Source organism: Melanotaenia boesemani, chromosome 20, assembly GCF_017639745.1.
Source record: "Melanotaenia boesemani isolate fMelBoe1 chromosome 20, fMelBoe1.pri, whole genome shotgun sequence".
NCBI classification, from domain to species: Eukaryota; Metazoa; Chordata; class Actinopteri; order Atheriniformes; family Melanotaeniidae; genus Melanotaenia; species Melanotaenia boesemani.
In genome coordinates, this window is record NC_055701.1 from 22105687 (window position 1) to 22119829 (window position 14143).

General features: G+C 37.8%; 3 protein-coding genes and 1 long non-coding RNA gene across 5 annotated transcripts; 2 read left to right on the forward strand and 2 right to left on the reverse strand.

The window, feature by feature from the left end:
* Nucleotides 1–348: 348 nt before the first annotated feature.
* On the forward strand, nucleotides 349–4022 carry LOC121630954. Its single transcript, XR_006008643.1, has 2 exons — nucleotides 349–680; nucleotides 855–4022. It is a non-coding gene; the product is annotated as an uncharacterized LOC121630954 (long non-coding RNA).
* Nucleotides 4023–4776: 754 nt separating this feature from the next.
* oip5 (opa interacting protein 5) lies at nucleotides 4777–6754 on the reverse strand. Its single transcript, XM_041971525.1, has 5 exons — nucleotides 6472–6754; nucleotides 6035–6101; nucleotides 5829–5951; nucleotides 5465–5546; nucleotides 4777–5271 (listed from the first exon to the last, which is right to left on the reverse strand). Exons 1-5 carry the CDS (start codon nucleotides 6632–6634, stop codon nucleotides 5179–5181), a joined length of 528 nt encoding a protein of 175 aa, XP_041827459.1. The 5' UTR covers nucleotides 6635–6754; the 3' UTR covers nucleotides 4777–5178.
* A 260-nt stretch (nucleotides 6755–7014) lies between these two features.
* On the forward strand, nucleotides 7015–9920 carry nusap1 (nucleolar and spindle associated protein 1). Its single transcript, XM_041971522.1, has 12 exons — nucleotides 7015–7220; nucleotides 7357–7425; nucleotides 7525–7707; nucleotides 7837–8020; nucleotides 8128–8220; nucleotides 8317–8429; nucleotides 8514–8564; nucleotides 8654–8829; nucleotides 8931–9094; nucleotides 9186–9302; nucleotides 9384–9489; nucleotides 9572–9920. Exons 1-12 carry the CDS (start codon nucleotides 7146–7148, stop codon nucleotides 9657–9659), a joined length of 1419 nt encoding a protein of 472 aa, XP_041827456.1. The 5' UTR covers nucleotides 7015–7145; the 3' UTR covers nucleotides 9660–9920.
* A 57-nt stretch (nucleotides 9921–9977) lies between these two features.
* ndufaf1 (NADH:ubiquinone oxidoreductase complex assembly factor 1) lies at nucleotides 9978–14065 on the reverse strand. Of its 2 annotated transcripts, none has more exons than XM_041971524.1 (5): nucleotides 13799–14065; nucleotides 11930–12463; nucleotides 11541–11726; nucleotides 10480–10554; nucleotides 9978–10385 (listed from the first exon to the last, which is right to left on the reverse strand). In XM_041971524.1, exons 2-5 carry the CDS (start codon nucleotides 12437–12439, stop codon nucleotides 10245–10247), a joined length of 912 nt encoding a protein of 303 aa, XP_041827458.1. In that variant the 5' UTR covers nucleotides 12440–12463; nucleotides 13799–14065; the 3' UTR covers nucleotides 9978–10244. The 2 variants fall into 2 exon arrangements, with proteins under 2 accessions (XP_041827458.1, XP_041827457.1); XM_041971523.1 differs by having other exon boundaries at nucleotides 11930–12466; nucleotides 13799–14064.
* Between the last annotated feature and the right edge of the window lie 78 nt (nucleotides 14066–14143).

Here is a 14143-nt window from a genome sequence, read left to right on the forward strand (position 1 = left end):
GTTTGGAGTCAGTCCATTTTGTTTTATGATTATAAAATTTTCCCAAGTGGAGTAGAACCTAGATAAAGTCTTTGTCCGTGTCCTTATTGCCAAAACATAATATATCTTTCTCTGTTAACTGAACTACTTGCCCAGTTTTATGTCAAATGAATTCAATAAGTTTGTAACTAATAACTAATATTTTAAGTTCCCGTACTTAAAAAAAACAAACAGAATAATCCTAAATTGTCTAAATTCCGCATTGACACGAGTTGGTAAAGTCCACAAACTTGATTGACGTCTGTAAAAGACAAAAGAAGAAAAATGGTTCATTCCGGGGCGGGCTTTATCTTTGATTGACAGGTTTCCGCCACAATCATCGCATTCTTCCGCTAGCTCGTAGTAGCAGAGCAAAAATGGCGTAGATCGGAGGGTGTTTGGAGAAGAGGACGACAGGACCTTCTTCTCTCCTCGTCGGCTCATGCGGGGGGCGGGAGAGAAGGGGGTCCTCAGGGTTTTGGTTTATTTTCTATTAAGTGTGTCCTTGACGATGGGACTCCTCTCATCGAAATAAGCCCGACAATTCAGTAATGTGCCACCGTAGAAGAAGAACCTCCGGCTTTTGTTTACCATTGTGTGCAGCTGCAGCCCTCAGCACAGAGGGAATATTTCTGCATCGTTTCGGACCAGCTCTCACCAAGGTCAGTGTTTCTGCTAGAACCTTCTCTTCTTAAAGTTAAATTTGATAGTGTAGCGATATCTATACATACCTAGAAACTCGTTGTTCGAAATACTGTTAAGTTATTTTGGCTTTTTATCTACAAAAGTATTTCAGCTTAATCTGAGCTACACAATAATGGAAATTATCATTCTAGGAGAAAATATCCTATCAATGAAACCAGCTGAATCCTAGACTGAAAGTATGTCTCCATTCAGAGATGACCCAGTATAACCAACACATTACCACCACTACCAAAGCCTCCAAAGGAGAGCTGTTGTCAAGATGACCTCCTGGATTTCTGCCACACACGTCCTCCTTCCTGATGTTTCTGGGACGCTGGCTATCTCTCCTCCGCAACATCCTCTCTCGTCCTGGCCTGTTTCTGCAGCCTAATGCTCACCGAGGACAGCTGCCAAGATTCGGAAGCGTCTGACCTCAGAGTTGCACACTTTGGTTATGCCCATGTAACCTTATGTAATACAAGCTCTGCAGCCACAGAATTGGCAAAAACCACATAGTTTGGTTAAATTTCAAACAATGTCTTGGAAGGTGTAATCTGTGTGAAGTTTTTGCAATGTTAAAAATGATTACTTATACTTACCGAACAAGAAAGGGAAAAAAATAGATCAAAATAATAAAAAAATGTCTGCTCCCAATTTCTGTGAAAGAAGTAAAGACACAAGGTACTGTAGCAAAGATCAAGGCCTGTGATGAAATTAGATTTTTTTTTTATTTTATTGTTTTTGTTATTTTGTACTACCTCATTGCCACAGCAAGTCCAACATCACTGAAAAGGAGCTTGATCAGGATGAGTAGCTTAATGGTTATCAACCACCATAGCAGTTTTAGTTTTGGGGAGGTGATTGATACATAAGCAGATTGTTTGATTTCTGTCCAGCTGTTTTGAGAAAAATAATGTCTCACTCAAACTACACTCTTGAACGTCTTTTACAAAGGATGACAAGATGTTATTTTTGTACCATCACTTCACATCATCACATTTCACATAATGTGATTTCCTTTGCAAAGTCTGCAAGTAGATTTAAATTTTGCCACTTGTGGTATTTGTCTGCACCCACATTCAGTCCACCGTGAAACAATTTATTTTAGACACGTAAAAGCAGGACATCCTAAGCACACTACACGTGGATCTAATTTGTCATTTTTTAGTTTTATTTTTGTGGCATAAATCGTGACATATATAAAAAACACTTTACCGGGATCTGTGCAATATTTGATCTTAACTGTCATGTTGTTGACCAAACTGTATATTGTATAAACAAGTGACAAGTTGTTGAAAGCAACAAAATCACCAATGTCTTCCATTAAGATATGTATAGACTCATGTGCATTAGCTTATTTAGCAGGACTGTGGTGCCAACATTATAGTAGCCATGCATGACCAGTAGTGATGCTTGCTTCATTGAAAATAGTGAAATCGAATTCTAGGCCGAGCTGAAGCTCAAAACTAGTAAAACAGTTTCAGAAAACAAATGAGTGATGCACCTTTAAGAATAACCAAATTTAAACACAGCTTTGCCCTCAAATTTAATGCATGAGGTCATTGTAAGACAATTTTTAAGATGAGAAATTAAATGTCAGTATGGCTGAATCAGGGGATTTAATGATAAGAGTATTGACTTAAATCCTTTTAACACACAATTGAGATATGTAATAGCTTTCTTAAAAAGCCAGAAGATTTAGTCAATGTGCAACAGCCAAAAAATAAATTCCCCAGAAAACGAGTCTCGGATGAGATGAATTTTAGAGAAAAGGTTATGCTCAGAGTAGAACTTTAATCTTAGATTTGGATCATATTTGTAGGGATTCATAGTGATGTAGTCCTAGATTTAAGATCTCACCATATTTCATTGTACATAGTTTTGGGATTCAGAGTGTTCTATTTTAATCCATAAAATTGTATTTGATTAGTTTTAGAAGCAATAACGAACAATAATGCATGAGTTTAGTTCCAGGATGTTGGTATGTAAAAGATTGTGTAACATCACTTGGAAACCTCCCCTTCTGTTCATTGTCTACACTCTTTTTAGCTTCTATTTTTTTTTTTATTATTTTACGTGAGCCATACAATATATTTGGCTTCAAAGTATTACATTACATTATGATGTGTTATCAAAAACAACTGGTACTTGAGAGATGGTTTAGATTTAAATTCTTGTAGCATTTTTAAATCCACAAAAACCCACCCCTTCCTTTAGAAATGCAGACTTTTAAGTAACCATGTGGCTGCAAAGGACTCCTGGAAGGATGTTTGCTTAAAAAGCACTTTTCTCTCTGTATTAACACACCATCACCATCGTCATCATCACCATAATGTCTTGAATACTGTATTCTAGAAACCATATAATGCTGTTTCTGGGGATTTATAATCAGTTTATAAGCAAGTAGACGTCGATGCGACGTGAATATATGGGTTTAAAAAAATATGCATGACTTAGCAAAGTGATGAATGATTTGTATTGCATGCAATAATCCAACTTTGTAATGTGAATGAGTGTAATTAGGGTACTGAGATCTGATGTTCAGTTAAATGGGGGTAATTTGACACTGCAGCAGGCTCACTGATGTAGCTTCAACAGCGGGTTGTGGTTTTATGGATTAACAAGCCTGTTATATCAAAAAGTCTTGTGTCACAAAAAAAAGAGGAAAGAACAGAGAAGTTTCTGCTCTCATATTCTGTTGTGTCAAATGTGATCTGGCACAACAACCATAGTGGAGCTGAGAAATAGATCAACCTTTGTTCCCATGTTCAAAGAACGAAAAAAAAAACAAAAAAAACAGCGAAGGCATAAGATTAATGACGTTACTTTGTTGATTAACTTTTTCACCGAGGAGGTGGACTGTGTAGAAACTATGCACTCCAGAAGGAGGAAATGGGCATGCTTATTATGTGTGAGCCTCTTGTCTGGTTTTGTATTTACTTAAAATAATAGAAAAAAAAGTCTGTATCAGAAAATCAGCAATAAAATGCAGCATGGTGCCAACTGGACTTCTGGGTGTTGTTTGCTTACAGTTGCAGCAGTGTTTGCTAGTACTGTATTGATGTTGTCAGGAAAAATGTGGACAAACTGAATTTCGAGCTTGTAGAAATCATTCAGCAATGTGATGAACACCTTTAGATGCCTACTTATTGTTAGGCAAGGGGGGGGCGGATTTATTTGTATACATAACAATTTAAAAAGTGCCAGTTAAAGTTTGTCACAGTAAAACACAAATAAAATTTTAATTTTTAAGTTACCTGTTGGTACCAGACATCCTAATTGTATTAACAGAGATAAAGCAGTACAAATGTTGGATCTATTAAAAAAAAAACTGTACAATGGACCATATGTAAATAAATCATGATTGGAAATGTCCCAAAATAATAGTGGTGATTTTAACTCTATATGTCAAGTATATCACACTGGCCCTATTAGGTCCACCTGAGCCATTGCTTGTTAAATTGTCATCAACACACTTTGAGCTCCTTAGTACCAACGTGGCATATTTGAAGCACCACAGTCTACCTGAGTGCTATTGCTAACCATGTCTATCCATTTATGACCACCGTGTAGCATCTTCTGATGGCTACCTCCAGCAGGATAATGCATCATGTCAAAGCTCAAATCATCTCCACCTAGTTTCATGAACATGACAATGAGTTCACTGGACTCCTATGGCCTCCACAGCCACCAGATCTCAGTTCAGTAGAGCAGCTTTGGGATGTGGTTGAACGGAAGATTCTCATCATGGATGCAGCCGACAAACCTGCAGCAACTGTGTGATGCTGTCATGTCAATATGGAGCAAAATGTCTGGTGTTTCCAACACCTTGATGAATCTATGCCATGAAGCAGTTTAAAAAGGCAAAAGGGGGTCCAACCCAATACTAGTAAGGCATTCCTAATAAAGTAGCGGTGAATCTATCTTTTAATCATTTTCAAATAGAAGTTTTTAAAAGTATCTTCTTTAAGAAATCCAGGTAGGACCTATGAGGTTAGGCGAACTAATATCTTTGTATAAAGACTATTGATGGGGACAAAAACTGTCCCCTGCATCTCTGGCGATATGAAATAATCAGAAATTATTCACTTTATTGACAAAGCAAAACAGACATAGTATATGTATTCATTCTGATGCAGATATAAAACAAGGACACTGAAATGGGAGCAGCTAGCCATAGTTTCCAACTTATCCCAACTTTGGTAGTTTAATACAAAGTGTGAATGAGACGCTTATAAAACCTTTTCAGATGAGAAACATCTTGCTTCAACATACCAACAGAATCTTAAACTCAGCTACTAGAAGTGAAGTGAGGTTTGTACTGTGCAACTTTATCCAGAAAGAATCTAAATGAATTAACATTTTTATCAGCTGCAGAGACATATGGAAAGACATAAATGGCCCCCAGTAACATACAAATACAACAAAAACTTTAGAGGTCACTAATCTCAGGGCCGGTTCGATTGCTTGTGCACACTACTTGCTCAATTCACTGCTAACAGTCATGTCAGCCAGTCTGCTCTTGATGTGCAACATCTCATCCATCTGCTCTTTAAACTGTTGTTTCATCTGCAAAGAAAGTGAAAAAAAGTGATTTGACTAAAGTGACTAATCTCAGCAGTTTTAATTTGTCAAAACGACAGTTTGGTTATGAAAATCTAATCATCTTAAATGGAGGTTATTTTACTATACAATAAGTCAGAATAAGTGCAATTAAGTTACGCTACTTCATTGCAAACATTGATACTTTTTGTTTTCTCACCTCACTCATGGTTTCTTTGAGTGGCTTCAGATCAAACGTAAATGTTGATGCTTTCACCATTGAGCAGCTGTTAAGGATGTAACTGTAGAAAAAGAAAACCAATATTTAAAGGAGTTATGCATGCGCAATTAATTCTATTAAATTTCCTCACCAGAAACCTATTTTAAATATATTCTAAGCATTATTATATATCAGGAGCAAGGTATCTGGAGTTTGTATTTTATCTCCAAACTCCACTTTGAGAAAATCCCTTCATGTTTTAGACAACACTAATAAATCATATTTTTATTTTAGCCTCTCTGGGCAGCTGCAAACACAAGAAGTCAACACGCTTGTGTGCTAAAGCAGAAGTGGGATGGCTTACCAGCTGATGTTTGCTTTGTGGAGAAGAAAGATGGAGCGAACAGAAGCTAAATAGGATGGAGCTGAGTAAATAACTTTCCCCAGAACACAGTGGCAGGAACGGCATTTTAGATGGCTGTAGATGCTAAACAAACAAGAGTAGTAAAGAAAAAGATGGCTTATTGTGCTTAATATGCATACATCTTCAAAAGCCAAAACCATACTCACCAATTAGCCAGTCTCCCTGTATGTCCAGAAACTACTTTATCACCAACAACCACATCATTGGTTACTTCTGAGGGGGGAAAGGCAGTATTGATCATATCGTTTGGGAGACAATTAAAAGTAAAAACTTGCAAAAGCAAAAATATACACAAAATAATTAAAATATTCTGTAATGATCTTAATGATCTAAGTGCCATTTTAGACCACTCTAAATTTAACCAAAACCCACTGTGAAGGTACTTAAGTCAATTATATTTTGGGTCATGTATTATCATGGGTTCCCATGACAACTACATAAAATTAATCAACAATGCGTATAAAACAATCTGGTAAATTTGAAAAGAAATGAACAAATATAAATAAATAAAATAATTTTTTTTTTTAAAAAGAAACAGCCAAAAGTAATAAAACATTTGCTTCTTCGAGAGAAGTAAACTTACTTTGGCACATGACAGACTCCATGCATTTCAACTCTCCACAAATCCCAAAGGAGTCTGCCAGGACGGTGTTGCACTGCTGACAATGGAGAGTCAAGTGTCCTGCAGCTGCGGTCATCTTTAAGTCGTCTATGCGTCTAAGTAAGATGCTCTTTTCAAATTCCATTAAAATGAGTTTTACGAAACTTTGCTTGACACTATACCGCGCTAATGTATTGGAAGAGAGAAAGAAAGCGAGCTGCTTCTTCTTCTACATGTTTTACATCAGTGCGCGCGGCCTGTGGAATACTACCGCCATCCGGTGTTCCGTCATCTGGTAGAAAAAGTAAAATAAAAATGTAAACATTCTTTATAAAAGAAAATCGCATAATTAAAAGTGAAATTAAATAATCAATATTATGTTAACTAATTGGTTATTATAATTTCTTTTAGGCAGAAAAAAACACACACGTTAACGAGCTTCTCTCCGATTGGCTACCAGGCATATCCGGTCAAGACTAAAAGCCAATCACACAGCTGATACTGCTGTGTTTTGAATTGGAGGTTATTTTAACTGTCGGGCGAGGACAACTCCCACTTTATTGACAAAGAAGACTAAGTCTCATTTTGAATAAGTTACAAACCCGTGTTTGACTTGGTCTCGTTTAAAAAAATAGGGAATAAACGGTTATACCAGCATGGATTTGGACTCCATGAAATATGCTGATTTGCGAGGCCTCGCTAAGGAGCTCGGGCTTAAGGCGAACATGAAGGTAAATGAACTTTTTAGTTGTTGCAGATAGCTCAGACAGTTTTGAAGCTAGTCTTAAGGCTAACGGCAGCTGTTTGGTAACATTAGCACCCATGACTGGACTATATGCAAAACAAATGTATTTTCTTCTATAATAGGCCCACAAACTCCTCAAAGCCCTAAAACAGCATTATCAACAAGATAACAACAACGAAGAGGAAAAACGGGTAACTTTCTCCTAATTAATTACTACATTAATGATCCATAAAAAAAAATGCATTGTGGTCATTTTCCAGTGCGTGCTAAGTGGTGTGTTCTCTTTTCAGAGCAACGATAATGTCCAAGAGGATGAGAAGGACAGTCAAGATGGAGATTGCAAGGACGCCGCTTTTAGCACCACAGTGTTCGTAAACACATGTCGGGGTAGAGGCAAAGCCACCAAGAGAAAGGTTACCGAAAATACAACCGTAACAGAGGGTGATGTCAAGATGAAACCAAATGCTGCACAGGTATATGACTATTAAAAGCAAATTAAAGTCAATGACAAGGACGCAATTGAATATTACGATCTGCATGTACTTTTTAAGCACATAATTACCTTGTTTCAGTCTTAAATTTAAAAAATATTTTTTGTTAAGGGTGATGCTGAAATAAATTCGCACAGCACATCCTCCACTGCAAAAAGTGCTAAGAGGAGAAAGACGTCATCTGATGAAGACTGTGAAAAAACTGAACCAGTGTCCCATAAGGAGCTTCAGACCACCATCGGTGAGCAGCAGCAGGCTGACACGAAGGATGAACCGCCTGCGTGTGGTGGAACAGGTTGGTGTCATGGTGTATTAAAATAAAATCTTCTAATTTTTTATTTATATGACCATGTGTGTAGTCACTCTTTATAGATAATTTTCCCATTTAACACCTATTTTCAGAAAAGGCACCAAAAGTGGCTAAAGCTGGTAAAATCCCTCGTTACCAAGGTCTCCAGCAGAAGAACAAGACTCTGTTGAAGCCTGTCACTCCTAGTAAGTTAAAAATAATATTTTAACAAATACTAGTAAGCAGGGGTTAAGTCACGACCTTGTTTGTTAATGCTTGTTTCAATTCCATCTCTTATTTAGACTTCAAAAAACTGCATGAGGCACAGTTTAATAAAATGGAGTCCATTGACACCTTCCTCCAGCGGAAGACAAAGCAGATGGAAACCTACAGGAAGCCGGTGAAAGAACTTAAGGTATTTCCTTCTAAACCATTGGATTTCATTCTTTAATAAGTATTTTGTTCATAAGTACACATTTATTTATATTCAATTTTTTAGGAGCTTTCAGACAACACTAAATTGCAGCAACCCGATGGCAAAGCCCACATGGTAAGTAGAACCACTGACTCATCGTATACAACTGCTGTATATCCTGATAATGTCTGATGTGCAGTAATGGATATTTTTGTGTGAAACAGAAGAAAAATCCAGCCCGTGCCACTGTGTTCAGCCCTGCCCCGGGGAATGGTAAACCAGCTGAAGAAGACTGCGGACACACTTTGCTCTCAGCCAGTAAAGTTCCACCTAATAAAGCTGCAGGGAAAGATGTTCCATTCAGACCATCTATCCTTTCCACGCGCAGGATCAATGTGCGGTGAGACACTTTCTTTTTTTTTTTCTATCTTTCTTTAACTGGATCAATTAAAGGAAATATATTTTATGTGACACTAACAGCCTGATGTCCTTGTTTTGCAGATTCTCAGAAGCAACTTGTGACAACAAGCTTAAGAGATCTTTGGTGAAAACACCGGCACGCATGTCACCTTGCATGGCTTCCAGCACCCCCAAAAAGCAGACTGCTGGTGCAGGAAAGCCCCAAAGTTTCAGGAATTCAACTTTTTCTGCGCCAAAAACGCCAGGTACTTCTATCTTTCAGTTCCTCTAATGGTCTTTTGATTTAGATGTCTGTCTGGGAAGAAAAGGTAAATAGCTTGTTTTCCCCCCTAAAAGGACTATTCGTTTTCACCGGCAACACAAGCACTTCAGCAACCCCTGGGAAAGAGAAGAAACCGAATTTTGATCTGAAAGCGAGTCTGTCGCGTCCTCTCACCTACAAGCCACATAAAGGTATAAAACTTTTCTTAAGATCTTGGTTTAAAATTATATTACTAGGCAAGACACAACATTAATGATTTATTCTTTTTACAGGTAAACTTAAGCCGTTTGGAGAGACCAAAGAAAACCCATCAGGAAACAAGTCTCTTGTCTCAGACACACGTCAGGAAAGTTACAAACAACACAAAGTCCAGTCAAGGTATGACTTAAAATAATCTTAATAAAACGTTTGTAACAAATTATTCAGACACTGTCTTTCATAGATGTTCTGTTTGTTGTAGGGAGGAAAGGAGGACAAAACAAATGGAAGGCCGCAAGCAGAAAAAAGAGGGTCTACTTGGGGCGAGGAGAGGACTTGTCATGATGTAGAAATGTTGTGCTTGCTTTTGACGTATGCAATCTTTTAGCTTGTTGTAGCAAAGTAGACTGCTCCTATCTTCTCTGCAGCCTATCTTGCAGAGTTTCTAGGTTTGTGTATTTGTTTAAAAAGCATTTTTCCTAAAATAATTCTTTTTGTCTCTTAGTGGATAGTATATTCTCTTAGATTGCAATAAGAGTTTCCAATTCTGTTTTTTACAAGTTTTATGTTTTTTTTAAAAAAAACATTATTCTAAGAATAAAAATTTGACCGGAAATGATTCTAAGTGTTGTCAAGGCAGTTGTTCTGAATGTTATTTGATTTTTCTAATAAAATCACAATGTTTTAAATGTGAAAAATATTTTATTAATGAAGTTATTGACAGAAGTTACTTAAAGAAGTGAATCTTGATGAGACTGAAAGATCACCTACAGCAGTTTTGACGTTACCCTATTTGCTTAGTTTAAAACACAAAAAGCTTTAAGTTTTACAAATAAATACAAGTTGATGTTTCAGTAGATGGACGACAATCCAAATGAAAGTTGTTTGAACAGGTTGAGGTGTTTGGGTGTTCAACCAAAGCGCTATGATACATCTCAAACTTCCGGATTCCTCTTATATGCTTCATAGGCAAACTCCTCAGTGTGAGCATAATCTTTGCAGACACCAATGAAATCGATCTCTAGCTGGAATGGACCATCTGTTTTATCCCCCAGAGTAAAACCAATGGTGTTGACCTGTAAACACATAATCATGAACTATCAGTGGAAATTGTCAAGTACATTTGCAGGTTGTTATGTTTGTATTTGTGCGTTTTATATTTGACAGTACCTTGTCGAGCCAAAGAGGATGTTGATCATCTTGTATTCTCCCTCGATGTGTGAGAAAGAACTTGGAAAAAGGTATCTGCAAATGAGACATAGATCATTTAATTCACCCAAGATTTAATCTACAAAACCATATACTAGTGTGCCAAATACTTAAAGTAGTCTTCAGTTTGATCAACACATTCCATAGCTCTGCTCAATACCTCTAACACTGACATATACTGTCTGGCCAAAAGAAGTCACCACTGGGATTTAACAAAGCAAATACTGTAGGTACAAGCCTCCCATTGTATAATTACTGCATGAGTGATTATCTTTCACCTGGCAATAAATTATTTAACCCTAACTGATGCAATGAGGAGCTTCTCATTTCTTAAACATGTGGAAATACACATCCCGTGGTCGTGGAAAAGATGGTCTGTTTAAAAAGGTCAAATCATTGGCATGCATCAAGCAGAGAAAACATCTACGGAGACTAGAAACTACTAACATTACAAACTGGAAGGATAGTGATAGGAAGAGAGAAAGATGAAATGACGCAGCCATCATGCCAAGTGTCTACAAGCTTGTGGGGGAAGTCTATGATGTGGGTTGGTCAGGTCATTATGTGCCCAAAGAATGAGATCAGCTGATACCAGAATATAGTGAATTAGCATCATCATCTTCCCTGATGGCACGGCCATATTCCAAGATATATCAGGATTCCTCAGGCTCAAATTGTGAAAGACTGGTTCAGTGAAAGAGACATCCTTTTCACACATGGATGGGCCACCACAGAGTCCAGACCTGAACCCCACTGAGAATCTTTGGGATGTGCTGGAGAAGGCTTTGCTCAGTGGTCACTCTCCCATCATCTATACAAGATGATGGTGACAAATTAAGGCAACAGTGGATGGAAATAAATCTTGTGACATTGCACAAGCTTATCAAAACAGCATCTCAGCGAATGCTGCAGCAATCAACACTAAAGGCAGTCCAGTGAAATATTAGTCTGGTCTTTTTTTTTGTGGTTACTTTTGTTTTGGCCAGGCAGCGGATAAAGCCTTTGTAAGTCTGTTTGTTCACCTTTACATCTTGCCAGTAGGGCCCTCCCCTGGTGTAGAGGAAGTAATTGTAGATGTCATCTTTCTGATGGGAGAAGTATGTTTCTGTGCTTATGTTGATCATCCATGGGCGGCCATCTCCACGAACCCGTAAATGTAGGGTGTTAAAACTGGTCCAATCATGGTGCTTTTTTCTATTGAATGCAACCTTAGAGAAGCAAAAGATAGTTAGGGGGTTAAATTTAAATCAAGATGTGGTCATTATGTAAATGCTGCTACTGCCAAATTAAAAACAACAGACAGGTGCCAGGTGGAGAACATTTGAGGAATTTATCAAGCCGAACCAGATTCATCCAACTAAAAGCAGCAATGCAAAAAATAAATAAATAAATAAAAAAGCAGGGCACTAACCAGTGGTTGCTTTGAGCGCATTGTGCAGTATCCACTGTAACGTGTTTCTCCATCTCTTGGAGGAGTTGAATTCAGAGTCCCATACAGAAAGCAGGTATTGTTCCTTCCAAGCTTCAGGTAAACTTTGCTTTGGCCTCCTATCTCTTTATCTGAGGACACCGTCCAGTCCTCCAAGCTCTCAGGACCTCTGAACTCCCATACCACCCTGTTCTGCTCCAGCATGTGTTCAAGGATTGGTTTGCCTTCTGGGCCCACCCAGCGGTTAAAAAACTCATTTTTCAGCAGTGTGAAGTGCTTCTTTATACCATCCAAACCCTTTTTGAAGTCAAAGTTAATCTTCTGCCATGGAGGCTTGTTCTCGCTGGGCTGGCCGGGCCGTCGATATCCACTCTGGATCAAAGCTCTTTTGGGCACAGTGAGAGGAGCGGTAGGGGGGAGGAGCAGGTACTGGTGGTGGATGGACCTGAACTGCCTCAGCAGAGGGAGACGTGTGATCTGCGGCATGGACATTTCAGCACTGATCTGGATGATTCACTGCTGGGATACATCACAAATTTTGTTACATAGTGAAGAAGGAAAGCAAACAGGATTTTAATTAAATTTAAAATGTAAATCATAATCACTTGTTGGAGGATACAACATTTCAAAATGATAAAACATGTTTTGCCTGTTTTATTGATCTTATTTATGGGTTTACCCGTTATGTTTTATGGTTTAAATTAGTGGCTAGGCCATTTTATTTTATTTTTTTGTAATATGTGCTTACTCATTTAAAAGCCCTGGCATCTCTTGACAATTTCTGGCCTATAAAAGAATACAGCACAAAAAAAGTGGGACTCTTGCTGTTAATTTGGAAGAAAAATATATTCTCTAAATTGATATTGGATTTCAACAGCTCAATGGCTTCAAGAGCCTTTGATTTTAGTGGATGACAAGTCTGGACTGCAGAAATGTCCATTTACAAACCACACCTTTACAGCAGAAATGTACTATTTCGTGCAGAATGTGGTTTGGCAATGTGTTGCTGATGAAGCAAAGTTTTCAGTGCAAAAGATATCAGAGATGGCAGCAGATGTTGCTCCACAATATGTATGTTATTCAGCATTAATGATGCCTTCACAGACGTGGTAGGGACCTATTTCAATGTGTCACTAATGCACACCCAAACTGTTGGTTTGGAAGTTTTGGACTGTGAGCTGATAAAAATGTTATATGACATAGCTCATAAAAACAAAACAAAAACTAGATAGCCCATCTCCTGTTCAGCATGAGGGATGCTGTGTTCATGGTTTTCAAAAAGCATTTCAAAGTTTTAATAGTCAAAATCGCAAGACAGGTTCCATTTTAATTTGAATTTGTGGAAGCAGTAAAACTGTCAACCATCAATGCTCACACATTGATATCCAGTAAAGAATTGTACATGTTGCAAATGCAATGACGCTCAAGGATCACACATTTAATGTTAGTTTCCTGTCTCATCCCATGCTTAGAGATTTTCCTGGGGGAGATGGAGTCTTTTGATATTATACACCATTAAAATGGCTATTCGCCTTCAGTTAAAAATTCTATATTTTGCGTTGATCAGTTTTATTACTTGCCAAATTCTAAATTAGCATACAATTTGAATTTAAAACATGTATCACTGTCAACATTTGATATGCTGTTTTTATACTTTAAACTAGAGTTTTAAAAGAGTAACTTTTTATTTGAAGTTTGCCATTATTTCCGACAGCATTTTCATCAAGAAAATGATGAAGCCCTATGATTTCAAACGGTTTAAACAGTGGCATACTTTGCCAAAATGAACATATATGAACACATGATGATGGGAATAACATATTGCACCTTTCATTATCTGTTCCCACTTACCCTATACACGTGGTACCAGCTAAGAGTTGAAGCTGTGTTACATTAGTGAAGAATGGAGTTTAGTGTGATTTACTCCATGAAAATACATAGATATCGCGCTACGAACTTCATACATGCTCGTCCAAACCCAAGGTTGTCTGTCTACACGGGAAACTCGGCGGAAGCACCCGAGCTGCGTTCAGCATAGGTTAAACAAGAAACGTTACACACGAGGAGCAAGCGATAAATATGAATGACAAACAGATTTACAACGAGAAGAACATTTGCTGGATCTTGAACGTAACTTTAGTGCACCAAGAATTCCTGCCCTGACTGACACACTTCTTGTAGACTTATAGTTCCCTT

Excerpts from the sequence above, each read along its gene's own strand:
- oip5 (XM_041971525.1), bottom strand. The coding sequence starts at position 6,634 with ATGGAATTTGAAAAGAGCATCTTACTTAGACGCATAGACGACTTAAAG. Across the intron at positions 5,952-6,034 it reads ACAGGGAGACTGGCTAATTG|CATCTACAGCCATCTAAAAT; the intron begins GTGAGTATGGTT and ends TTGTTTGTTTAG. Across the intron at positions 5,272-5,464 it reads TCAAAGAAACCATGAGTGAG|ATGAAACAACAGTTTAAAGA; the intron begins GTGAGAAAACAA and ends CTTTCTTTGCAG.
- nusap1 (XM_041971522.1), top strand. The coding sequence starts at position 7,146 with ATGGATTTGGACTCCATGAAATATGCTGATTTGCGAGGCCTCGCTAAG. Across the intron at positions 8,430-8,513 it reads AGCCGGTGAAAGAACTTAAG|GAGCTTTCAGACAACACTAA; the intron begins GTATTTCCTTCT and ends TCAATTTTTTAG. Across the intron at positions 9,095-9,185 it reads TTCTGCGCCAAAAACGCCAG|GACTATTCGTTTTCACCGGC; the intron begins GTACTTCTATCT and ends CCCCCCTAAAAG.
- ndufaf1 (XM_041971524.1), bottom strand. The coding sequence starts at position 12,439 with ATGTCCATGCCGCAGATCACACGTCTCCCTCTGCTGAGGCAGTTCAGG. Across the intron at positions 11,727-11,929 it reads TGCGCTCAAAGCAACCACTG|GTTGCATTCAATAGAAAAAA; the intron begins GTTAGTGCCCTG and ends TGCTTCTCTAAG. Across the intron at positions 10,555-11,540 it reads CCTACTGGCAAGATGTAAAG|ATACCTTTTTCCAAGTTCTT; the intron begins GTGAACAAACAG and ends TCTCATTTGCAG.